The sequence below is a fragment of the Lepisosteus platostomus genome, chromosome 11 (genome assembly GCF_059453375.1).
Source record: "Lepisosteus platostomus isolate fLepPlt1 chromosome 11, fLepPlt1.hap1, whole genome shotgun sequence".
NCBI lineage: Eukaryota > Metazoa > Chordata > Actinopteri > Semionotiformes > Lepisosteidae > Lepisosteus > Lepisosteus platostomus.
This window is the reverse complement of record NC_142621.1, coordinates 37,008,761-37,036,398: the sequence shown is the minus strand read 5'-3', so window position 1 is coordinate 37,036,398 and position 27,638 is coordinate 37,008,761. Positions and strand designations below refer to the sequence as shown.

The 27,638-nt window shown below is 38.5% G+C and overlaps 1 protein-coding gene across 1 annotated transcript; it reads left to right on the top strand.

Annotated features, from left to right (window-relative positions):
- Positions 1 to 283: 283 nt before the first annotated feature.
- Positions 284 to 27,597, top strand: LOC148652574 (uncharacterized). Its single transcript, XM_088597623.1, has 16 exons — positions 284 to 442; positions 2,119 to 2,259; positions 3,296 to 3,349; positions 3,518 to 3,553; positions 4,291 to 4,418; positions 12,477 to 12,606; positions 13,194 to 13,328; positions 14,519 to 14,763; positions 19,578 to 19,779; positions 21,816 to 21,938; positions 22,165 to 22,218; positions 22,595 to 22,630; positions 23,135 to 23,262; positions 24,416 to 24,545; positions 25,851 to 25,985; positions 27,347 to 27,597. Exons 1-16 carry the CDS (start codon positions 298 to 300, stop codon positions 27,595 to 27,597), a joined length of 2,073 nt encoding a protein of 690 aa, XP_088453749.1. The 5' UTR covers positions 284 to 297.
- Positions 27,598 to 27,638: the final 41 nt, after the last annotated feature.

Here is a 27,638-nt window from a genome sequence, read left to right as displayed (position 1 = left end):
AAAACATTGCAGTAAATTGAATTTTCATTTTTTAATTTAATTATATGTTTTAGCTTAATAAAACCGGGGTCTATCACCCCCAAATCTCTTACCGGATGTTTTCCTCCTTGTGTTTATCAGAATCTCTGAATGCACACACTTTACTGCAGAGAGGAATGAATGACAGGTATTGAACAGATGAAGTCACATTCCTTTGACTCCTGTTCTAGCCTCCACCCATATTCAATAACAGTTACAGTGCTGTTAAACAGGAGGCTGGACTCTTAGACTGTATAAAGGCAGCTGTTCTCCACAAGAATGCATGACACTGACAGAGGAGGTAGACTGACAGAGGATAACATCTTGACTGGCAACAGAATGATTCTTCAAACGGTTTGTGAAACCACCTTTCTTCTCTCCTTGTGCCTCACTGCAGCCACCAGCACAGAAAGCACCTGTCCAGGTAAATGCTACAGCTGCATGGAAGTTGAAGTCTATAGCTGACCTGAGACCTGAGCTCAGGTCAGGGCTTGTACAGTCGCTGTTAATCTTACACACCCTTATGCAAGAGACTTGCCATACGCTAGGTAGCATAAAAGATTACAAAACTTGCAACCATTTGTCTTTGTTATTAAAGAAAATGTGAGTTATTTACTTTTTATACTTTTCAGTCTGTAAATATAATTGCTTTAGAACTTGAACTCCTTAGTAATTGTTCTACATTTTGTAACGGATGCCATCCTTCATAAGCACTATATAAAATACATTTGGATTAATCAATTGATTTTTATAAACATAATGGCAACAGCTGGCTCTTTGTTCCTAATTCGCTGTATTCTATATTGTAGTGTGTTTCTACAGAAAATAGGCTTTGTCTAATGTCATGCCTTGTACACTGTTTCTGAATTTGCTTAGCTTCTTATTTACCATTTAATTAAACTCTAACAACTTGGAGTGTTGGTTACCCCAGCCAGATTGCATGCCAGTAACGGTGATTGCATTGCATTGAACAAAGGATTTTATTTGCTTCTTGGTTGGGTGATTTGTGTCCAAAGTTAACCCATAGACCTTAGTTTTTACAAAACATTAAACAACTAAAAGGAAGACTGCCCCTTCTGTCAGAGTTCTGCCTGTACATTGCGAGACTCTCTGGAAGAATTGGTGGTTAATTCATTTTCCAGCTTTTATGCAATTAGAAAATATCTTTCCTCTGAATGATTTGTTTCTTTTAGACCAACAAGACTTTCTTGAAGAATCCTCCCATAACTGTGTCAAATCAGCCTCAGGCTACCAGGTTTTTGTTGACAAATCATAGCCGGATTGTAACATTGGCAAATTGGGAAATTTAGTTTTTTTCCCCACTATTTGGTTTGACTCCTGGAACTACAGAATTTAAATGAGAAAAGCTACAGAGGTTAGAGTCTGTACCATATCCCTGGCCCATAATAGATACCCCTTTGACTGTGTTCCATATTTTGTCAGAATAAGCCAGCAAATGTCTTGTGAAAACTGTGCTGGAGAAATTAGTTGCACACACTACACAGGAAGCAGAGTTATACTGAGTGGCGAAATACTGATGTACTGTATCTGTATCCACTTTTTCAACCATTCATCCCTGACATTTTTATGGCAGTCTAAATGCACACAGCACTCACATACTAAACAAGCTAGGAAAACGGTAAGTCTCTGATGGTATAAAATATACTTTCAAAGCACGATTTCCTACATCGTTTCAAAACCTCCAAACCACTAAATGTGACCTCAACTAAACAAAACTGATTCAATATTTTGTCTGGTAATTAACTTTAACTACTTTGCAGTTCAGCTTGCCAACCCACTATCCAGTGCACACTTTGAGCCAGTCACATCTGTAAAACCAGAAATAAACTATCATGACCGCATTCTTTTCAGCTACTGTCTAAACAGATCTTTATAAAAAGGCTGCAGTGCATGAAAGCTAAATTCACCAAAGCGATTACCCACTGAATGCTGGTATTAAAGAGATTGATGGTACTTGAATTCACTTGATTAGGGGAAAAAACTCCTAATACCCACATTATCTTAAAGGCCAATGCTTTTCATTGGGCACTTCATCTCAATCCAGTAGTTACGGCAATGCTGTGCTCTTCTGTGTCACAGAGGTGAAGGTTGTGGGCCTGAATGACAAGGACAGACTGACCATCCTTCAGGGCTGCCCAGGACACCCAGGACACCCAGGAATACCAGGTACCCCTGGAGCTCCAGGCATGAAGGGAGAACAAGGCCTGCCAGGCCCTCAAGGTAATTAAAGATGTTTTCATCAGTGGTACAGTACCTGCACATCCAGTTACTGATAATTGGGGTCTTCTTTTCAGCTGTATTTCTTCATTACCTGTCTGAACTATTATCACCCTACTCCCCACCTCGCAACCTCCGCTCTTCAAATTCTGCCCTCCTTACTGTCCCCCAAGCCCGTCTACATTATATGGGTGACAGGGCCCTCCTCTGTTATGCCCCCAAGCTCTGGAACTGTCACAATTATAGTCCCCCCTCCTTAAGGGTGCTCCAGCCCTTCACTTCAGACTTAATTCTGTGCACCTGATCCCTTTTCCCAGCCCACCTTAAAAGCCAGGCGCTGACGCTCATCCGGACTTTGCATCTGGTTTCCGTGCCGTGCGAGTCCGGGACCTGGAAGCGCCTGGTCCTGTTAAGGTTTTAATCTCTGTTCCCGTTCCATTTCCTTGTCCGCCGGTTCCGACCCGGCTTCTGGTTTTAATTCCGTGTTTTGATGGATCTCCTGGTTTTGGACTTACCCATTTGTTTTGGATACTCTCTAAGGATTACTCTTTTGGATTGTTCGCCTCGGCCACACCTCCCCCGTGTACCAGCGCACCTTGGACACGCCCCCCTGTCTTCAGCCCCGTATTCCTGCATGACGTTTCCCCAGTGTTTCCCCACTTCTTTGGATTGTGTCGTCCGCATAGGGTCCGGAAAGAACTGTTCGTTACAGGAACTCTTTGCCCAAGGTTATCAGAGAGTCACCTTCTCTAAACTCCTTCAAATCCAGACTCAAAACCCTCTTCTTCAGAAAAGCCTTTACTTAACTGGTTCCATTCTTCACCCCTCTGCTCTTCTTAGTACTACCTTCCACGGTCTCCTCTATTGTTATTGTTGTATTGTTGTAATTGTAATTGTAATTGTATCTTATCTTGTGTATTCTTCTTATTTATTTTTGTATTCTTCTTATTTATTGTTATTGTCATCCGGAAAAGCGCTTTGAGAAGCCACCTTTAAAGGCGTTATATACATAAAATAAAGTTTATTATTATTATTTCAGGTGTGAAAGGAGAACCAGGAGTTTTTGGAAAGACTGGCCCAGCTGGAGCTAAAGGTAACAGAGAGAAAATAAAATTGAAATCAATGATATCCAAGAATGGAGCAGACCTGCTGAGCAGTGGGTAGACAAGTCTGTTTATGGCTCTGAACATCAATAATCATTAAAAAACTGCACTAAAAAGCTTTTACTTGTGATAATTTTAGAAAACAAATTCTTTTTCAGGACAGAAAGGCGAACCAGGGGATCAGGCTGGTACAGGTAAGCAAAGCATGAACACACTAACTTTAAGAGATACAAGCACAAGCTCAGACTCAGATTTAGTAGAAAAATTATGCTAGTTTAAACTATAGATATAGATTTAAACTACTTGTTGGTCAGAAAACTATCCCACAAATCAGCTGTGTTTGGGACTGACACTAGTGCCTAAATTAGGGGGGCCTAAGTTGTTATTGCCCCCCCTCAAAAAAAGCAAAGGATGATCTTTTTTTTCTTGGATAGAGGAACAGTTTCACCCAAGACCTAACCCATCCTCCTTAGAAAATAGAAGTTTAATAGATTAAACAGCCTCTGAGGGGGATGAAAAGTGGAAACATATCTGAAGGGCACCCCCACAACCCAGACGAGAAAGAGAACTCTCCCACCCCACTCAAAAACAGCTTAAGTTTGCTTAACCCTCCCCCCCCCCAAGCTCACATCAGCCCTGGCTGTATTTTTCTATTGCAACACATCATAACACTGTTTGGAAACAGCTTAACATATTTCTACTAATAAACTCCAGTGTAGACTTTCCAGAGTTTAAACATTTCCAGGTGTTTTCATAATGGAAAAATACTCAGGTCAAATGTTTAAACAATGTTTTTTGGAAAATAATGAGACTGAAAATGGTTTGCATTCAACAAAGTCTGTATATCCACGTACTGTATAATGGGGATAGTCTTTCAGCAGTACACTACATTCTCAGTTCAACTGCTGATGACAGAGTTTTGTCATTTTAGGGTCACGTAACTGTAAGGAGCTGCTGGACCAGGGGAACTATATCAGCGGCTGGTACACAGTGAGGACAGAGGGAGACAAAGACATCAGGGTGTTCTGTGACATGGAGACAGACGGGGGCGGCTGGCTTGTGAGTGATCAGATAAACCAACAATCTTTTCTGACAAAAACAGTCTGTGCATTTCAGCTTAGATCTGATTCTATGCACAAGTACCTGTACAACTTCATCTGTTTGGAAAGAAAGTAGCAGTAAATACATTTCCATTTAACATAAATCAAAACCAAAATAAAACCAAAATCAAAATAATCAAAACCTTTATTTACTGTTGGTGGGCAGTATGGTGGTATACTGTAGTGGTTATCGTTGCTACCTTGCAGGCTGAGGCCCTGGGTTCAGTTCTGTATCTAGGGTGCTGTCTGCCTTGAATTTATATGTTCTCCCTTGTTCTCATGGGTTTACTCTAGGTGCTCCCATTTCCTTCCACAGTCTAAAGGTATAACATACTAAAGTGATAGGAACAAGTAAAAGTTTATTCCACACTGCAAACAGAAGAAAATAAACACAATGTTTCAGCTGTGGAGCCTTTTTTGGGTCAAGAAGGCTCCATGGCCGGAATGTTGTGTTTCTATTCTTACCTTTTCAACATGGAATAAGTGTATTACTTGTTCCTTGGCAGCAGACACATGCTGACACAGATACCTACTGTACTTGAACTACTAAACTGATAGTTAAACTGGGTGCTAGGAAATATTGGCCCTGGTCTGCAAGAGTACATGTTTGTGTCTGTGTGTGCCTTGCAATGGGCACCCATTGCACCCATTGCTTGGTTTTGGCTCCTCTGTGACCCGGTGCTGGATACAGCGGATAGAAATTGGTTGGATGGATTTACTTTACATCCTACCAAACCTATGGTAAATGAAAAAGATAGATAATTCAGTTCTGCTTCCCTGGTGTGTTCTGGTTGCAGGTATTCCAGAGGAGGATGGATGGATCAATAGATTTTTTACGAGACTGGACCTCTTACAAGCGAGGGTTTGGTAACCAGCAGTCAGAGTTCTGGCTGGGCAACGACCACATTCAAACACTGACCAGCTCAGGTGAGTCTGCCAGCCTGGCCACAGGGCTGGGTCAGCACAGGAACTGCACGAGACAGATCAGCTGCAGAGAATCAGCAGGGAAAAAGGAAATTTTCTGACAACATGAGAAGAGTTACACTGGGAAGGTTGAAAAGCCAGTAAAAAAAATATTTGTTTAACTTTATATCATCTTCAACTAGAGAAGCATAGTTTTGATTTTTCTCTCCAGTTTTAAAATGAGTGCAACTGCTTTATGTTCAACTTAGAATCTGTTTTTTTTTGGCAATTACTAGCCATCAGAATATCCAAGCATGGTACAGTAGTTTGTATAGTCTTTACATTGGATCCGTGTACATTTAACACTTTGTGTTTTTCAATGTTTACTACACATACTGGGTATACTTCACAAAAAGCCAAAATAAATTAATTTTGTTCACCTGTGTTGCACATCCGAGCTCATAATATTTTACATTTCTCTTGCTTTATCAGAGTATATGTGCAGTTTATTTTTAAATAGCTATAGTCCATAAACAGCCTCATGTTTTTGTTTTTAAATGTGCAGTACCTTTCCACAATTTCTACACTTATCTTTGAACCTTTGCTTACTTTCAAAAGTTCAAAAGAATTGTTTAGACTGACCTTGTGAATACCTTGAGTGATGGGTATGTGACACTAATTAGCCCAGGCAATGTAACATCAAAACCCTTTCATTCTTGTGACAATGAAAAGGTAGATTTGATGTCATTAGATTAGATGAGTTGTTTTAGAAACCTGCCATTTTGAAGGCTATGAACACTTGCACTTACCGAAAGAGTCAGAGTTGTTAAACATGACCAAGTGACACGACCAATCTAATTATGCAAACATTTAGAAAACCATACATTCACAATAAAGAAAACAATTGACTGCAATAGGTTTCTGATCTTTGCATATGATTACATGGACTGTAATAAAGAATGTTGTGTTTCCTTCTTCTAATATTTTCTCAATTGATTAATGTATGATCCCTTCACGTCATGTTCAGTGATACAGTTAGGTGCTTTCAGGAAGAGTAAGTATCTAACATGATGAACACACATTTCTGGAAAAGAATGAATACAGTATCTTGTTATTGTTGTATTGTTGTAATTATAATTGTGTCCTGTCTTGTGAAATTTTCTTATTTATTGTTGTAGTCTTCTTATTTATTGTTATTGTCATCCTGTAAAGCGCTTTGAGAAGCCACCTTTAAAGGCGCTATATTAAATAAAGTTTTTTATTATTATTATTATTATTATTATTATTATTATTATTATTATTCTCTTAGCTTCTAACCTATATCCTTGTGTGTCTATTTTTTAAGAGAATAATGAATTAAGGATAGACTTCAAGGATTTTGACAATGTGTCTACTTTTGCAAAATACCAGTCCTTCATGATTATGGGGGAATCAGAGAATTACAAACTTGTGCTAGGGGGATTTCAAGGTGGAAGTGCAGGTAGGTTCAAATTTCTGACTTATTTCTTGCAAGAGCGATGTAAGAAGCCAGACGAATTATATTTTGCCCATTTTCGAAACCTGATTTGGGACCTAGTCTCAAATTCTTTTTGACCATTCAATTGCGCATGTACAGTATGATGCATTCACATGTTTATATTACTATTGATTTCCACTTTGGTTTTAACAAGACAGAGCAGCCTGATAATACAATAATATCTAATGTTTTAACATACAGTTTGTGATGGTACTGATTACCTCTCTTAAAGTACTGAGACTGAGAATGGGTTAATATTCTTTCCAACTGAATTCTAAACATTCAATAAGTCCACTTGCACAAAACCTCAAAGTTGCAAGGCCACAAAATTGCAATTATTTGTTTTTCACTTTAAGATGTTATTGGTCCACTATGTTGGCGTTAAATTTTAATTTGCACACTATACTTCCATAAACCTGTCATATTTGTGGTTTGTGGTTATGAATAGAAGTACACAGTGATTAATACCTAATATGAAACTAAATTATTCATCCCCTGGGTCCATAATGTAATGCCTGGTATTTCTGCATGTTTTCCTTATACTTCCGTCTTTAATTTTCCACTCTGCTCATAAGGCTGCTGGTCAGTGAGAGAAAGTAAGTATTCACCTCAGTAAAGACCCCTGCTGCCAGAAGTTAAAACTTATTTATTTTCTATCTCCAGGTGATTCCCTATCGTATCATAACTCAAGGCCCTTTTCTACCAAAGACCGCGACCATGACACTTACGACAGGAGCTGTGCTGAAATTTTTCAAGGAAGTTGGTGGTATGGGGATTGCCATCACTCAAATCTGAACGGGCTCTATCTGGGAGGGAGTCATGAGACACATGCCAATGGAATCAACTGGTTGTCTGGAAAAGGCCATAAGTATTCCTATAAGTACTGTGATATGAAAATACGACCCGTTTGAGGCCCAGCAGAGGTTTAATGTTAATCCTTGACTCCCACATAATGTAAAAATTTAACTGTATGTACTGTACAGAATGGATGTGTCTCATGTAGTCTATGTTTAACACATTCTCTTGCTTGTTTATGGAAGTCATTGTCAAAACTATGGCTATGTAGATCACATCATACAGTTTCTTGTAAGGGAGACATGCTAAAGCATTGAAAATATTTATCAATAGTTGGTGAGTTACATGAAAGATAACAACTAAGGGCTATAAAGAACTGATTAATACAATCCTAAATAATATTTTATTTTTTATTCTACATGGACAAAAACATATGTATGACAAATATGACTGCCCTGTGCAATGTTTTTTATGATTATATTATCTTTAGTGTAAAACATCATAAGAATTTTTTAAGCAAGACACTATCCAATCTGTAATCCATTCTTCTCTATGATGTATTTTATTCCAATTTTATTTATTGGGGGTAAGAATAAGCCTAGATGGCACAAAAAGAAGCCCATTTCACTGGTCAAAGTATAGCTATGTCTTGCTGATAAATTCTAAAAAAGACAAAAGAATTTTACATGACAGTTTGCCCATTACTGTATGTGCACAGCAGAATTTTGTCAGCTTACCAATTATCTCATTTTTTATAAAGGGACTAAGCCTAACATTCTAAATTTAACCTGGATGGTACCTATATAACTTTTTAGTCATTGTTTCCATTGACAAGGTACTGTATAGTCTTTCCAGACCTGGCTTACTCATGCCCCCAGTCATCGCACCCAAACCTCATACTTTGTCTTGTGGGAGGCAAACCCACACAATGGTTCATTGTCAGCTGTTCAGGCTAGAGGGGTAAAACCTGTTCACTGGGTCTTGTTCATGAGTGAGGGTAGAGGGAATTGAGGCACAGACCAGTGGTTTGGTGCAGTGTCAACATTAATGCGGACAATGTTCCAAACCGTTGTGGTGAAGTGAGAGCTAAGTCCGGATAAAGCTCTTGGTTTTCTGGTTGATCTACACTAAGTTCCAGCCCTCGCCTATGGTCATGAACCTTTGGTAGCCACAGAAAGAATGAGACCATGGGAAATTAGGTTTCTCCATAGGGCTGCTGAACTTACTCTCCATGATAGAGTGAGGAGCTCTGGGAGCAACCTGTACTTACCGCTCAAGCAACCAAGGAGTCAGAGGAGCCAGATGAGGTGGTTCAGGCGTCTGGTAAGGATGCCCCCAGGGTGCCTCCTGCTGGAGATATACCAGGACAGACCCACTGGGAAGAGACCCCAGGGCAGACCCAGCACACACAGCTGCTGAAGAAAGGGAAGCCTGTTACCACTGAGACCCTCACCAGGAATGAACATTTAGAAAATAAGATGTGACTTTTTTTCTTATGTTTTTGAAACCACCTCAAGCAATGAAACAATAAAGACACCTCCAAACCCCTGAGTGATGAGAGCAAAGAGTTTGTTGAATGGCACAATTATCTAGCCTCCAGACCAATCAAAGCTAACTTTTATTTCACCCCAAAGAAAGCAGTGACTCCTTGTTTTGCAGAAATCCTCAAAAGGGAAAATACAAAGGGAAGAAACATGAAGCATGAGTTCTGAATACATTTGTAGCTTAAATAAAATATTATACTTTGGTTCAACGTAACTATCTTGGCAACTCTGAGTTCACAATTTTATAGTATTATTAGTGCTTATCATAATACATATCTGTGTTTATTCCTGAGGGACAAAGATGAGACAAATGACAGATCACTTCCCAGGCACATCAATTATTGCAGAGAGAAAAGACACCCAATGAAAACATACACATGTCCTTAACCCCTCCCCTCAAAACACAACAGTAATTAAGATGCTCTTGGAAAGGGGTCTGGACATTATAAAAACAGCCTTTTCCCCTAACAAGCCACTCTGAGAGAAGTGGACACTGAGTGACATCTGAATGATCAGCAACAGAATGGCGCCTAACAAAGTCTCTGGTTCCATCTTCATTGTCTCTATGTTTGTCACTGTGGCTTCTGGAGGAGAAAACACCTGTCCAGGTAAATATCAGACTCACTAGAAACACTAGGAAAACTTGTGTTTTTACAGTATAGAGATGTGCAGATAGTGCTGTTGTATATTTCTTGTGTTTCAGATTACACTGTACATGTTGCACCTCTATTTAAAAAGGTATTTTCCTGTTATTGGCTTTGCTACTTGTGCCCTGCATACTACTTTGTGTCATTTTCTGCTGCTTTTTCTATTTTCATAAGTCTGCCATTTCAATTAAATAATCAGTGAACAATTTTATGGAAAGGTTTTAGGTACTGTAGCAGATTACCTGAAGGTGTGCTTAGAAAGCGTGGAAATCAGATGAACATCAGGTTTCTAATCTGCCTGTTGAAGCAGATTTACTATGCCTGGAGCAAAAGTGACAGATAAGGAGTCATATTTTCTCATCATCCTTTAACTACTTTTATGGCCATCTAAACAGGGAGACTAGTAACAAACAAGAAAGGATGGTGTACAGGAACTATTTACTGAAATCTCAGAATATTTGCCTTGCTTGCCTGAAAGCAAGCAAGCTGGGGGAAAAATTGTAAGGATTAAAGGAAGAAGAACGAGATATTACAAACTCTTCCATCTTTTGAAAACCCCTTACCTCCCAATAGGATCATCTCTAAAGTCTGAGAAAATCTCCTGCCTGATGAGCCTCATGTAAGATTCTCTCTCTGTGAAAACGTTCTGGACTGTCTACTGCATTTAATTATATTCTATGTAATTATCGCAGTGTGACAGATGGCAGAATCTCCTCCATTCAAATACAAAAAACCTTGATTAAAGCATTGCATCCACACCCACTGTCCATAGAAGAACAGAAGCCGCAGTCCTTCGGCTCATGACAACAGACTCTCCAGCAATGGATAAAGAGTTTGACCCCAAACATAATGTGAAACCTCCACCTCTCTTGTCCAGTTTTCCTGTTGAAGCTGCGCTCTTTTGTATTGCAGAGGTGAAGGTTGTGGGCCTGAATGACAAGGACAGACTGACCATCCTTCAGGGCTGCCCAGGACACCCAGGGATACCAGGTGCTCCTGGAGCTCCAGGCATGAAGGGAGGAGAAGGCCCTCGAGGTAAGTGATACAGTAGCTGTTCTAACTTCTCCCCAAGTCATAGCAACTATAAATAGACAGAAATAGGACACCTCTCAGCTGTATGCAGCTGTATGGTTCAACCCAAAGACCTCTTAATCACTGATGATAGAGGCTGCCTCCTCACCTGTATTGCTACATTTTAGGTGTGGCGGGAGAGCCAGGAGCATTTGGGAAGATTGGTCCAGCAGGAAGCAAAGGTAAATAGTGATTATTTGTTTTTACAAAGGTAAGCATTGGGAAATTGATCCTAATTTTCAAATACAAATCACATACAGTGAAGAAGAATGGCAGGCACATTTAATGAAAGGAGCAAGGAGGTTTTAATGTAGAAATTAAAAGAGAAAACATTCTGTTGTGGAGTGACTTTGCTAATGTAATTCTTGTAAAAACAAACAAACTTTTGAATGCCATTAGGAAATATAACAAACAATACATGTAGGTAGGTAAGATAAACTGCCCCTAGATTATATAGCTTTCAAATGATAAAATAAGCTTATAGTGTTAAAAGTTTTGAGGTAATGACTTGTCTATTATTCCTTTTGAAGGACAGAAGGGAGAACCAGGTGATCAAAGAAGCAAAGGTGAGCGTTTGACATACTACCGAAAACAAGCTATTACTTACTGGATTTTGCCTAACTACCATTGAAAATGGAAAGCAAAAATCCCACAAATTGATAAAATTCACCCTCAGGAATAACTAAATGTAGAGAATGTGTATCACTCAGGATGTAATAGTCAGAAACATATCCCAAGAAATCAAATAAATCTCTGTTACAAAACCTTTATAATGTTTAACACTGGAAAATAAATAAATTCAATAGTTTTGAATAAAAGAACACTGAATAAAAGAGATAAATGTAGAACACCCTCACATCAGATTCTGTCCCCATCTGCATGATTGCACATTGCACACTGGCAAAGGGAGGCATGTGTCTGTTCAGCTGCCAGCGTGACGTTATCGTTCTTCCAGGGGCTCGGAACTGTAAGGAGCTGCTGGACCAGGGGAACTACATCAGCGGCTGGTACACAGTGAGGACAGTGGGAGACAAAGACATCAGGGTGTTCTGTGACATGGAGACTGACGGGGGCGGCTGGCTTGTGAGTAGCCAAAAAATTACTTTCCGACGCCATATAGGCTGCAGAAACGTGGTTTCGTCAAAAAAACAGTGGATATCAATTAGCTTCTAACTATCAAATAAGATAGATTGGCCAAATGGTCTCCTCAGTGGTAACTCTGGTTATGATTATCAGAACATAAATACAAAGATCTAAAACACTGATTGCTTGAGCTTTACAAAGAAAGAAGAAAGTAATGTTTCACGTCTTTTATCTTGAAAACATATACTTACTGTAGCAATAGCAGAATGCTTCACAGCAGATATAGCTTTTTGTTACTAATGTACAGATTGCTTCAATTACAAATAGTCTCTGTCTCCATCTGAGCAGCTACATCTACTGTATGTGTATTGATAATTAAACACTATTGTTACATAAATGGATTACAGGCAACACAGAAGTTTATACATATTTCTCATTGCTTCCCGGGATATTTGCAGGTATTCCAGAGAAGGATGGATGGGTCAGTTGATTTTTACAGAGACTGGGCCTCTTACAAGCGAGGGTTTGGTAACCAGCAGTCAGAGTTCTGGCTGGGGAACGACCACATTCATTCACTGACCAGCTCAGGTGAGTTTTGCCTTCCTTCGATCGATGCTTTGTGAGTTGATAACTAGATTTACGGAAAGAGGTTATATAGTAATTAGGCAGTATGAATTAGTCTATAAATTAGTTTAATTATCTTAATTAGCATAATCCTCAAAATGTTACTGCATGCAATTTATTTAAAATAATTGGCATCCAGCTACTTTCAGTTTCAAAACTATACATTCATGTTTTCCATTGTATCATCAAGGTGATCATTCAGAGTGATTTTATCAATACTGTGAACAATGGTTGTATGGAATGCCATTCTGTTCCTCCAGCACAGAGAAAGAACCTTATCTCTGTTTTAAAATAAAAATAAAACTTTCACAAACTGGACTTTTCTGACTTCTCTTCAGATGCTGCCAGAGACAAAGGAAAAAAACTTGTCTTTGATCAATCATTTGGAACTATTAACATGTACAATGACAGGAAACTGTTCCTATTGTGCTTTAAAGTTATGCAAAAAGCATTTTTGATAAAAATGAGTCAGCCCTGTTTATCATAGGTTTGCAGGAGCACCATCTGCAATGCATGTCCTGAGGTGCAGTCTTGCTTGTTTTGTTTTGAAGGGGATTATGAATTAAGGATAGACTTCAAGGATTTTGACAATGCGGCCACCTTTGCAAAATACAGTAATTTTCTGGTTACTGGGGAATCAGAGAATTACAAACTTCTGCTGGGGAATTTTGAGGCTGGAAGTGCAGGTAAGATCTTGTTGCATTTTCACCCGCTGTATTAATACTGCACCTTATATATTTATATATTTCTTTGTATTCCCAATTTGGAATTGACAATTTAGTCACTATTATTTCCAGTTCATAGTTGACTAGACAGTCTTGGTGTCAGACTAAAACATTAAATTACATTCAATTATAATTTGTCTGTGCCTGTCTTAAGGCAAACATTCCACCATGTCTGATTAATAGGCAGTTAATTTGAGGGCAGAGTATATATGCATCCATCCTTTTCTAACTGCTTCATCCAATACAGGGTCACGGGGGAGCCAGAGCCTATGCTGGCAAGCAATGGGTGCAAGGCAGGACATCAGTCTATCACAGCGCAGACAGACACAGACATGCACACACTCACAGCAAAGTTAATTTTCCCAGAAGCCATTTAACCTAACAGAATGTCTTTGGACTGTGAGAAGAAACTGGAGCCCCCGGAGAACACCGGGAGAGCATGCAAATCACATGCAAATTAGCTCCCTAGATCCGGAATTGAATCCATTCAAAAGTGGAAGCATGCAAGTTACATTAGATGTCTTGTTTAAAATTATTTGTTGAAAGTGCAATAAGCCTTGCAATTAAAAATATAGCGTATGTGCTTTTTTATACAGGGCAGCTTTGAGATAGAGATTGTTTGAAGTCCTGCATGCAAAGTGCTTATTACTACAGTAGGTTTAACTATTCTGATCATTATTTCATTTAGTCATTCCCTACAGCAAGTAATATCTCACCATTTTTATGTAACCATGTATAAACTGTATGAGCTTCATCTGTTGATTTGTAGATCTTATTCCCTCCTCTGCTTTTGCAGCAATAATATGTGTTGGGAGACTAATTTCTCCCTCTCTCACATCACAACATATTTCAGAACACTACTCTTAAATCCCTAAAGAAACAACCTGAGACAAATCTCAACAATTCAGAAATCTCTGTCAGTATCCACCTATTGCTTTGGGATAGAAGCCAGGAAAAGCTGACTTGAGCAGAATCTATCTCACATTCAATGTAGTATTGGGCAGTACCTCAAATCTCAAAGTAACACTGTTGTAACTGATTCAATAGTAGGACTGTGGTCTTCACTTTATTGATTGCTTTGTTGGGGTCAAACAGATTTGTTGCGGAATACAAAGTTTGTTATTAATGAAGGACTTGTATTCTGTCCTCAGGTGATTCCTTCTCATATCATAACAGCATGCCCTTTTCAGCCAAGGATCGGGACAATGACAGCCATGATAACAGCTGCAGCACTATGTTCAAGGGTGGCTGGTGGTATGGGAAGTGTCACCAGGCCAATCTCAATGGTCTCTATCTGGGAGGAAGCCATGAAAGTCATGCTAATGGGATCAACTGGTTGACTGGGAAAGGCCAAAAGTATTCCTATAAGTACTGCGATATGAAAATAAGACCCCGCTGAGTGGGAATAAGAGAACACATGGGCCATGTATGGCTAGCACAAGGGCCGTATGTTCAGCTACAGTCCTAAAGTTTCTTTTATACATTACAAGATCCTGGAATACTTTGGAATGTGTTGTGACATCATCATGTATTTCAGTAGGGCAACATATCTTTATAAAAATAGTGTGCACGCTGAGGTACATTTCAGCGATTTTAGTGATTGACACTATTTGCTCCTGTTTGCACTGCTGTAAATAAAGATTTGACTCCAGACCCATATGATTTCTTCTTGTCTAATTTCACCTTTTGTCTGAAAAAAACATTATATGCATGCCAGCCTTATGTGGAAATCTTCTGGCTATTAAAATGAAAACTGATCATGCATGGAGGTCTGTTATAAGATGGTTACAGTTTGCATTGGCATTTCCCATAACCAGAGAATTTTTCTGGCAAAGTACAAGTAAACATAAAGAAACCTTATTAGTCAATTAAAGTTTCCCTGAGCTTCAACTGCACACAGGTGGACTCCAGTCAAGTAATTATATGACTTGGAGAAGAGAGGTGGTTACTTCAGAGATAATTTAGGTGTGTCAAAGCAAGGCGGTGAAAACTTATACATTCAATTATTTTCAGTTTTTTTATTTTCAATTAATTTAGTAAAATGTCTGGATTTTTTTTTCACTTTGACGTTATAGAGTACTTTGTGTTCACACACATTTGTGGCACAAATCCTCAGTTAAATACATCATGGTTCCAGTCTGTAACACAATAAAATATGAAAATGTCCAAGGGGAGTGAATACTTTTGCAAAGCACTGTAAATGCTTTACCTCACCATTTTCTCACAAACGGTATCATATATAAATGCTTTATTAATGCACATTTCAGTTTTAATAGCTTTTTGACTAATAAATTGTAACCCCTGAATTGAAGTTATGCCAGATAAAATATTAACACAATGAGAAACATCTGTATGGACACAGTCTTTTCTGCCAAAATTTATTCCAAAAAGCTTAAGGTCTATATCAAGGCCCATATCTGGGCCACATGTTGGATTCAACATGTAGTAATTCTCCCTACCTAAAATTCTTTTGTGCAAGAATGCTCTTCTCCCATAGTGCATAACAGCTATTTTCTTCTTTTTCATCTGAGAGAGTAGATCATGAGGCAACAAATCACACACTGTTACAAGTATTGGAAGTGACTCTTGAGGTGTTTTCAGATCTAATACCTGGCTCAGTGTCTCAGTGCAGCTTCAAAGCAAGAAAGGAAATGAGGTGTGTGCTGAGTAGTTTGACACTTTGCTCAAAGGAATCATCAGGTTTACTATGGTTAATTAAGTTCTGGGTAAATGATTTAGAGTCATAAAGGGTCCTGGAAAACAGAATTAAAAATGCAAGTAGAGAGAAAAGGAAGAAAAGGGCAAAATGGTCTCTCCTGGTTAGTGTTTTTCTAGAATAGTGACATAATACTAATACTAATAATTCCTTATACTTATGTAGCAGTTTTCTGGCATCCAGATTTATAAAGAGAAGGATTTAACTGTAGGTTGTAGTCAATTTAACTGTAAATACATAGATATTTGTTTAACCCTGTATGCTTGATTTATTACTCTTTTCACCAAAACTATGCCTTTTTTAGAATGCTAAGAACAAATGTGTTTTTGTGACTGGTGTCATTCTGTGGCATAGCGTTTTCGAATCCCATGAATTCACAGATTTTTCATCATTATATGGCAGAATATACTGTAAACACAGACACAATTTTAAACAGTAACAGATGCATTCCTGTGCTTAAAATTATATATTACATTAAAAGAACTGAATCTTTCTAATATTTAACACATAAGACTATAATAAAGAGGGCACACATGGAAAGTATAAGGTTGTGCATTTAAACTAAGAACCGGAGACCCTTTTTAACTTTTTTTTTTTCACTTTTTTGGTTTCAAGAAATGACTAGATGAGATCAATGGATATATTAGCTATTACTAACCAACTAGTGATGTTACTCATTTGTAACCTTTTGTACTGTTGTGGGAAAGTCTTCTTCAGAGGAGCAGGACATAGTTTTGTGCAGATTCAGTTTTATTGAGTCTCAATAAGTACAACAACGTACGTTGGGTCTGCTCCACAGAACAGACAAACTGCAAGGAGTTCCCCAACTCTTATATACTGTACACAGCAGACAGGAAACAAAGGTACGACAATACTTCACACTTTAACAGATCGCAGTAGTTGGCTTGACACTTTCAGTGTTTTCCCTTGTTCATGGCGTCCTCTGTTTATATTCCTCTTTTAACACTTGCAGCAGAGCATTTGTTATTGCAGCTGTTGGTACCAGTCGCTTCGCTCTAATGAATACTATAAAACAATCTGAGTAAACAGAGCTCAGCAATTATTCTAATTATTTATTAATATTACTATTGTAGTGCTGGATATGTGCGGTATAGATATACAGTAGGTCCTGCTGGAAGAGGTGTTAGTGGGGCCACTATGGGACACTCAGTCTGCAGTCTGTGTAAACAACAATAATATTATTAATAACAATAATAATAATAATAATAATAATTATTATTATTATTATTATTATTATTATTACAAGGACTACTAATAAAGTATTAATTATTTATAGTATTTATACTATTTCCAAGAGGAAGTACTGAATACTGTTGTAGTGATTCATAGCCGTTTGAGGGACGCCAAATATGTAATGTTAGTGGCTCTCTGAAGGCACCAGTTCTGTAGGGTTTGGGCATTTACTGAGACAATTATTAATTGTAGCAGTAAATCACAAAGTTGATTCTTTTGATGGCTTTAGAGTCCAACCATGCGACATAACTCAAACAACGCACACACACAAGTACTAATACACGAGGATACATTTATTAATACAAAGAATATGCCTTAAACTAACAGATCTTATCGAGAGGGTTATCAGAATACAAAAGATATATATTCAATCAGTTACGAAGTGTTACATATATCAAGAGGACATACGTTCAGTATATCATTCATTAAGACCGTTTCATAAATGAACTTGGTTATAACTTCTACATTAGATACTCGAAACAAGTACATAACTCTTAGGAATTAAATTGATATCAACTGGTTGGGATAACAATTGAATTCTTGAGCTGTAATGCATTGAAGTTGAATACTCATCCAATCTTTGGGGATTCAGATCTCCTGCGGGCACAAAGAAACAGTTGCAGGCTGTTGCTGTCCAATCCGCGCTCTCTGGCTCGGTGCCAGGCTGTGCTGTGCGGCTTGCGACGGTGCGCTGCTGATGCTCACTGACCGGCTAGTTAGTGTTGGCTTTAACTAGCAAAGTTTGTGCACAGGAGAAAAGATGACTGTGGGTCCCAGCAAGTCAGGAAGAGGACCGGTTCGTTCCTAATGAAGAGCTAGTTCTGAATAGTGATTCAGCTGTCCACAGTTCCGACCTGTTCACGAGGCCTGCTGCTGGTTACTCTCTGGCAACCTCCACTCTAGACTCTTAGAACAAAGGAAAGTTCTGGCACTCGGACACACTGGCCGTTCCGTGGTTGTCCGGGCTGAGTCTCAGGATGGTCAGGAGGCGCGCTGCGAGGATGTCCTGCCCTTGGGAGCCTTCTGCTCCTGGGCCGTCCTGCCCTGGAATTCTCCTTTGAATTCCCTTTAGAACAGTCCACAGAATCCTCTCCAGAATCCCTTCTGAATCTTGTTGAATCTCTGTGTTGCCTGTTTTTACCTGGAGGAACTTCAGCTCATTGATTGGCTGAAAGTTCCATGGGCATCAGAGTCCCACGTGGGTTACTCGGCCCTACCAGTCCCTGATTGGTTGATCAAGGTGAGATATGAGTCACTTACTCCTGACACTTAGGAATGCAATCCAGATGTCCAACTCGCACTCCCTAGACAGATAGGCGCCAATGGATGACCATTGATCATGATAGCCAGGCTTAGCTAAGTGCATCCCCCTTTGGGAGCTGGTTTCTTATCACAAGAAAACATCTTAAATCAGCTTGCATGAATTCTTTCTCTGTGGCTGCACCACAGAGATGAACAGAGAAATTAGGCCTAATTTGGGAAAGCTCAGAAACACTTAATTCTGCCTTATTAATAAGCCTCACCGCTACACTGTATAGATACTGAAGAGACTAGGACCTCCAGACTTCATGTTGCCAGTAAAGAATAGCTCAAGACCAAAGGAACAAACTAACATTGATATACATCAAAGGAACAAAACTATGCCTGTAATACAACACAATCCTATAATTTCTGCATTAAGATCCAGTTATTCGCAGTAACAAATGCAGGTGGAAAGTTAATTAGTGTGACATACAGTATGAGTAGCCAATATCATAAGACCAGAAAGAATAATCAAACAGAAAACTACAATTTTTCAGGGGGAGCAGGGATTTAACACTGAAATTTAGGCTCCTTGTTAAACTTTGAATTTTTCATATGCCAGTAGGTTAAAAAAATATATTTATTTGTGAGCAATCATCTGAGATTTGGGACATTCATGTTCTTGATTGTACCTTAGCACTGGAAGGGAAAATATAGAGTCTATACTTTTTTTTACATTAAACTAAATTTAGGGTTAAAGTGATAAGTTGGAAACATAATTAGTGTTCCTTTTGGTTTCTGCATAAATTAGATCTGAACTGTGGTGAAGGGGTATATTGTCATGTCTCACATTAAATTTTGTGATAAAACCTTTGTGTTTGTAACTGAACCCAAATTTATTGCAGTTTTTATCTCAGAAGATTTCCCCCCTGAAAAAATTTATGTGGGGAGGAAAGACACCAACTGAGAATCGTAAAATCCACCTCCTGTGACGACAGTTAAAAAAGCTGTTGAAGAGGAGACTGGATGATATAAATAGGGCTGTTCTTCTAAAACAGGTCAACACCCTAAAACACAAAACTGGCAGACAGGACAGTATCTTGACCGGCAACAGAATGATTCTCCAAACAGTTTCCAAAACCTCCTTCATTATCTTCTTGTGTCTCACAGTGGTTACCAGCACAGAAAGCACCTGTCCAGGTAAGTCTGTAATCTAATGAACTGGCAATTCTGATGATCATTGTCTTTATATAGAAAAGAAGGTGGCAGTTTTCTAGTAGTGTCCTACTTCATTGTCACTTTCTTTCTTGTCAATGCTGTCTAGAATTATTATTTGCTGTGATAACTAACAGTGTTAGAAAAAAAGCAAAACGTAAGATCTGGGCTTTACACATCCCTCCGAAGGATTTAAAAAAAAAAAATGAGGCATTTTGTTGTACTTAGTGAAGACCACAAATATTAAAGGTTTCTACTATAGGCAGCACCTTCCTGTTATTTCCTTTGTTTTCTTTGCATTATACACTGTATTGTCTCTGTTTTATCATTTTCAGCCAAATTTGTTCTCTATCTAATTTACATTCATGTTTATCATGCTAAAAATATCACACAAAAAGTATAGAAAAGGAGCTTTTCAAAGCAGATTATGAGAAAATGTGTTTGGGAAGTGTTTTACAGTTGTGTTGTAATGTGGAAGGTGTAATGGCATCCCTTTACAGTTAACTATGAAATCAGCATAACACAACACAGGCTAGAAAAACTGAAAATTTAAATTCCCAAAAAAGACCATGAAGACTTATGCTTTAAAAACATGAAACAAGCTAGTGTCAACACTTGTAGTTCTCAGGACCTTCAAGGCAAGGAAGCAATAGAGGTGCTTGCTGAGTATAAGGCAAACCAAGACACATTGATCATAGGAATCATCACCTTGTTTAATTAAGTTCTGGGTAAATGGTTAAGAGGAAACGAGGAACAGAGGATAAAACAGGCAGGTAGGCAGAGAGAAAGAAGAACGAGAGAAAAGACAAGACACAACCGAAGAGGAGAAGAGACAGTGCCAGATGGTAGGTCCTTGTTCTGATCAGCCTTTAAGACCAGATTCAAGTTAAATATTTGAATCTTATTAAGAAAGTTCGTCATTTGGTTGTTTCTAGGAAACTCTAATTTCCTGTCTAAAGAATCCCTAGGTTAAAAACAGTCTCTCCGGTTTAGTGGATGCATTTTTAGAAGGAAAATAGGTTCACATTCATTTTGTAGCAGGAGATGTAACATTATGCTGCATTCTGTTTGGGCAGAAACAGGTTTATCTCTATTATTGCGAAATTTAGGCATAATATGGTATTGGAAACCACTCAGGTATGTTCATGGCAAAAGCTTTACAATTTGGGGGTTATGAATAATTATTTTAAGCATTGATTAATCTGCCCATGCTATATCTGGTATTCTGTATATTGTAACCCCCTATTTGTAACAATATTTTTCACTTCCTCATGTAAGGAAGGTGCTGGCTTACTGGGAAACCGACAAGGGGAATGGCTAGAAGGTGGCTGTGTTCTGTTATGGAAGCCACTGATGGAAGAGAAGTGCTCTGAAAATAGAAGCAGCTTAAGGAGCAGATTTCTAGAAGGAGATTTTAGGAAGAGGAGAAATCCAGTCAGGATCAGTTCCCTGCGGAAGCCCAGCAGAGCTGTGCTGCAAGCTGTACACTCCTAGGAAGCTCAATGACATGCTTCTTTGGTGGCATCTACAAAATATAAAGATGACCTGAAATGAACTGATTAATTGGTAGATTGGGTGCCTGATTGATATACAATGGTTTAAGTGAAAGACCCACAAGAGGACCATGATCTGGGATCTGCTACAAGCTCTGGTGTAACAAAATCACACAAATTATTTTGCTTTTATTTAGTTTTAAAACTGATCATGATGTCAGATTATTACAATGATAATGATCCATTTCACATTTCACGACAGAATTTCATCAACTGTGTGTGTTGGCTAATGTCTTCATAAGACATGCCATTTTAACAGACACAGTCATGTCTCATCAGGTTAACTGAACTCCCTTTATTACCCATTTCATCAAATGTCCAGAGTAGGTAAAATATAAATGACCTTGATGATCTACTAGTAATCCACTCTTAAACGGCGAATGAAGTAGAATGTCTCCTACCTGCAGCTGCTTCTTCCAGCTCTCTCACCAAGTGCTCAAGGTGAAGTTGAGTTCTTCTGTGTTACAGAGGTGAAGGTTGTGGGCCTGAATGACAAGGACAGGCTGACCATCCTTCAGGGCTGCCCAGGACACCCAGGGATACCAGGTGCTCCTGGAGCTCCAGGCATGAAGGGAGAAGAAGGCCCTCGAGGTAAGTGATAGCTGTTCTAACTTCTCCCCAAGTCATAGCAACTACAAATAGACAGAAATAGGGCACCTCTCAGCTGTATGCAGCTGTATGGTTCAAAGATGTTATGACTTCTCCTCCGAAATGGCAGCTAAAATGGGCTCAAACATTCAGTCCAACCATCTAATCAGTAGTAAGGCAACATCCAGTCACTGATAATCTTCTTTTCAGCTGTATTTCTGCATTTCAGGCATGAAAGGAGAACCAGGAGTTTTTGGAAAGATTGGTCCAGCTGGAGCTAAAGGTAAAAGAGAGAAAATAAATTCAAATGAGTGATATCCAAGAGGGGAGTCAGGCACTACAATGAAGAACATGGAGGCCAACGTGCACAATTTAAAAGAAGAAACCTTCTTAGCATAAGTTGTGATGCTGAAACATTTGGCAGGGAAGGAAAAGAATTAAGATAACAGTTTGGGAATCACTATCAAAAAAGTAATTTACAAAGATGAGTGAGAGGTAAAACACCAGGAAGGAGAAGATATTATTTGGTGCTCTTTTTCTGATGTGGAGACACTCAAGTCAGAGATGTCACAAATTTAATAGCCCTGAGATTCAAGGAACACAACACTGATGCAGTGATGAGCTAGTTAACAGTTAACAGTGTCTTTTTCATTTTTTAGGACAGAAAGGAGAGCCATCAGTTCAAAGCAGCACAGGTGAGCTGTGTAATCCTTTCTTTCAAACAGGAAAATGTAAACAAAAATGGGTATTTGTTGAGCAAGTCTGTTTACGTGGAAACTAACAACCAAAGCAGAAAGTAAGCCAGAAAACTGGTCAGAAATCATTCTTCACATCTATTTAACATTGGCAAAATTAGACAAGTTGAGACCAACCTCTAGCCTAGAGGTTTACAGATGATATCTATCGGTGATATAAAAATTGGGCTGAAAAATAAAACTTGCTAGTTTTGCAACAGTTATGATGCAGGAAAATTAGATTCACGAAACAAAATTACAGAAAACAAGCTTGTGAGAAAATAGTTTGCTTCATTAACTTTTTCAAATACAACAGAAAATGAATGAATTACAACACACATTTATGGAAACTGAAGATTGAACAAAAAGTGCTTCATTTCCTGTCTGTTGAAAAGTATAACACCTCACTAGGAAAGAGATGTGTCTGTCTGCTCAGCTGCAAGCATGACGTCATCGTTCTTCCAGGCGCTCGGAACTGTAAGGAGCTGCTGGACCAGGGGAACTACATCAGCGGCTGGTACACAGTGAGGACAGTGGGAGACAAAGACATCAGTGTGTTCTGTGACATGGAGACAGACGGGGGCGGCTGGCTTGTGAGTGAACCCATGTGAATGTGTAGCAGCTCATTTCTGGACAGATTAGTCCACTTCTCAATACAGTATTGGATGCACATAAGTAAATGTGTTGTTTAAATTAATGTGCTGAAAGATGCACTTGCAATACACACAGATACACCCTCAAACTTCACACCCATTGGTTTGCTTTCCCAGACCATTTTCTAGTCTTCTTGGTTTAGGGCTGCTGACTCTAAAGGCAGACACCAAAGGGAAGAGCAGAGGTTCAATCCAACACTACACATATACAGCTTTTATGTGTGTGCAACTCAAATCAACTTACCAATAAGAAACACCTGGAAGCGAATTGTCCCAATACTTAAAAACAAGTGCTATTATTCTAAAACGGTACACCATGTTAGCACAGAAATACTCAGAAACAAATGTGACAATCTATACTTTAGCCACATATATATCTTTTCATCTCAAATCCAACTTGCCTGAGTACATAGCAAAAACATCCATTTCGACTTCACTGCTCCAATACCTACAGAGGGCATTATGTCTGTGTCTTTGACATCTCTTTGAAAGAGATGGTACAGTAAGTTGTCATGAGTTGTCATGATTATGTGTCAGAAGGCAGTACATTTGCATTGTTAAAAACACAAATGCTGGTCTCTCATTTATTAAGTATTTAATACATTTAGCTAGCAGCATAGTGGCATAGCCCAGGGCCCAATTCCTGGGGTGCTAGGTGCAGTATTCTTGTTTTGTCTCATGGTGCTATTTCATGGCAAAAGTGTGAGAGCTTTTCAGTAGACTAGTCTTGAGATTTGGACAGTGCTGGGACCCTGGATTCAATACGGGACCTGGGGTGCTACTGTATCTGTGTGGGGTTTATATATTCTCCCTGTGTTCATGTGAGTTTCCTCTGGGTGTTCCTGTATCCTCCCACAATCCAAAGACAATGGAACACAAAAATAGCTGTAACAAAAAGAGGCAAATTAATTTCTAGGAAAACTGTCTCTGGTGTTAGTGTGTGCCGTGTGATAATCATGTACAGGGTGTACCCTGCCTCGTGCCCGTTGCTAACTGGGATAGGTTTCAGTTCCCCAGCAGCCCTGTATTGAATAAATGTCATTAGAATCTGATGGAAAGAAAAATAGGAACAAATAACAAATTATGGTGGCAGGTGATCCAGAGGCGAATGGATGGATCTGTAGATTTCTACCGAGACTGGAATGCCTACAAGAGAGGGTTTGGTAACCAGCAAACAGATTTCTGGTTGGGGAATGACAATATTCATGCTCTGACTGCCTCAGGTGAGTCTTCACGTCCACTGGTGTTTGGTCTCTGGTTTTTATTGAAACTGAATTTTTAATCAGTGAGATGAATTTGTATCTTCTAGCTTAATTTGATTTAATGATTTATCCTTTTTAACATGTCTTTCTTGCTCATTCCACAGTTTCTAAAGGTAAGTTATCTACTGAAGGTAGATGAAGCAAATGAAACTGGGTTCAATATTCTTTACTTATTAAAAAGTTGCTCTCCGATTCTTGTTTGAGCAGCTGTTAATAGGAATCAATCCACCTGTTCCCACCTTCAAAGTAGGAATCACGACTTCTGACATGATTTTAATAACATTAAATTTGTATTTTAAATATTCACAGAAGAAGAGTCTTCTTCTGGTTGGATCTGCTTTAATTTTATTCAAGACCCCAAACATATTGTCTTTATCAACTTACTATGAAGCAGATATGATCTTCATCTTCAAAAGAGTAAAACCTGAGGACTGAGTCTGAGAAAGAATAACAAAAAGCGAGTAACAAAAACAAAAAAGCAGATGTTTTTGCAATGGAATTTAAAAAGATAAGGACTTAACCAAATAACCAATTTATTTTATACAATCTAAAAAAGTTATTGACTGATTTGAATGTATGGAGTATTGAACTAAAAAGCTTTAAATTTGGTGACACCTGAGTATCAGATGGGGAAGAGGCATTCTGGCGAAGAGCCTGCACAAGTGGTTCCAGTAAAAGAATAAACACTAATGGCCTCATGTCCACAGCCTTGCTGAGTTCCACTTAGTAATGAGACATGAAGAGATGTCACTGATCCAGTCTCAACACACTCATGAATTGAATGAGTGGACCAAGTCAAAGCATTTTAGAGCAGCCCACTGATAACTCCACTTCTGACAATCAGAGGCTTTTTTTTTAAAATGGCACTGCTCAGGCAAATTTCCTGTCTTAGCAAAGTTAGTCGGTTATGTAATTCCAAAGTCAGTGCCTTAAACCACACACCCAGTAAACCAGTATAAGTCTGATCTGTTGTAATAAACCTGGATTTCAATATACAGTAGCAGCTCTTCATCTCTGGTAAGAAATATATGAAGAACAGCTCCTTTCAGAAAAGCACTGTAGCAGTAAAATGTTTCCCATTATTGTTTCTCTAATAGTTTTCCACTATTAGTTTTTTGCTATGTTCAGCAAGAAAGGAATGTTACATTTCAGAAATAAACAGAAATAATGTCTGAGATGATATGCAATAAAAAAGAATGGGCAACAATATAGAACAACACTTGTGATTCATTTTCTGAAGTTTGTTTTATCTGTCTTGTATTAAAGGGAGCTTTGAATTAAGGATAGACTTCAAGGATTTTGATAATGTTGGTTCTTTTGCAAAATACCAGTCCTTTAAAATTCTGGGAGAATCAGAAAAGTACAAGATCCTTCTGGGGAAGTTCGTGGATGGTAGCGCAGGTAAGTTCCCACTTTTATTCGTTCATCCACTGACCTCCTAAGATGTAATTGGTGTAAATATTTCAGAATTAATTAAAATATTTAATTACATAGACTAAAATTGTGCAGAGTAAATGAAGGTATCAATTATTTGTTGGTTACTTTAATATGTCTTGAAACATATCTAGGTAATATTATGATTTTTCATCATTTTCATTACACATAAGCAACATTTAAAATGCTACAACTTCACCTGAACAGTTACTAGTTTTCATTTGCTAGACAAGTTTTTGTTGTGAAATTCCTTAAGAAATTCTTGTTTCAGGAGATGTATTCTAGCACAGTGGAAGGCCAAATAGTTTCTATATCACCTTCCAATTTACAGGAGACTCATGAAAGGTTCAATACATTGTACATTGTACAATTATACAGTGCTCACTTTATTAGCTAGTTCATTGGACATTTATTCCTCAAATGTTCAAATTAAACAAAAAACAGACAAAAAATACACGAGAACGGCTACAAATTTCACAGTTGCAACCTTACCTTACATGCATTTTCTTGCACTCTTCTTTTTTGTTTTGTTGTCTTTTTTTTCAACACTGCCTGGTTTGGTGATGTGTAAGGAGAACGCAATGTAGGCACGTACGGTATTTTAGGTCATGTAGAATATGTTTAAAATACCTTAATGGGATAATGTGTAAAAGTGGCTGAAAATAATATCATGTATGACAACATAAAACTGTCAAGACAATCAACACCAGACACATATCCTCATTATCAGTGACACCGACAAATTACAGAAATTGAATACGTATAAAATAACACTAATTAACAGCTCTTTACTATATCTCTTTCTAGGATGAGACCATAGTCTAAAATGTTTGAAAAATAAAAGTAAAAGCAGACCAGACAAAAATAGTCTAGAAATTTATAATATCATTTTATGATACCATAAGGGTTCATATGGAACGAGCACATATGGCATATTCAGAAATATTTATAATTTTTGTGTAATATGAACGATCCTTTTAAAATCTGTGCACTGATGCATTCGTTGCACAATATCACCAACACAGAAATATATCTGGCAAAATCTTTTCACACAGACAATAATTTCCTTAACGTTTACTTCAGGTTGGCAACAAAAGCAAGCTGCAGATTTATTGCATGATTTCCCTAAAAAGAATATTATAGTGATCAGTGATCCTCCTTGTATCACATGTCATTGAGCTCTCGGATGAAGGGTTTAGTCACCAGAAGGAGCTTGTTAATGGAAGCATGTTGTAGACCTGAATGTTGGCTACTGTCCACTGTGGATCACTACTGAAGACCCATCTGATGGCTCCCTTCAGATCTCTATAAACATTTTCTGTCCACAGGAGATTCCCTGACATACCACAACAACCAAGCCTTCTCTACCAAAGATCAAGACAATGATAGTAATACTTCAGACAACTGTGCAGTTACGTATGCAGGAGCCTGGTGGTATAACAGCTGCCATCATTCCAACCTTAATGGTCTGTATCTGAAGGGACACCATGACACTTTTGCCACGGGAATCAACTGGCACAATGGAAAAGGATACAATTATTCCTATAAGTACAGCGATATGAAAATAAGACCACGGTGAGAGATTATCTCGTGGAGCAGCACAGCAGGAAATCTCTAATT

Excerpts from the sequence above, each read along its gene's own strand:
- LOC148652574 (XM_088597623.1), top strand. The coding sequence starts at position 298 with ATGCATGACACTGACAGAGGAGGTAGACTGACAGAGGATAACATCTTG. Across the intron at positions 4,419-12,476 it reads CAGACGGGGGCGGCTGGCTT|GTATTCCAGAGAAGGATGGA; the intron begins GTGAGTGATCAG and ends GGATATTTGCAG. Across the intron at positions 25,986-27,346 it reads GTTCGTGGATGGTAGCGCAG|GAGATTCCCTGACATACCAC; the intron begins GTAAGTTCCCAC and ends TTCTGTCCACAG.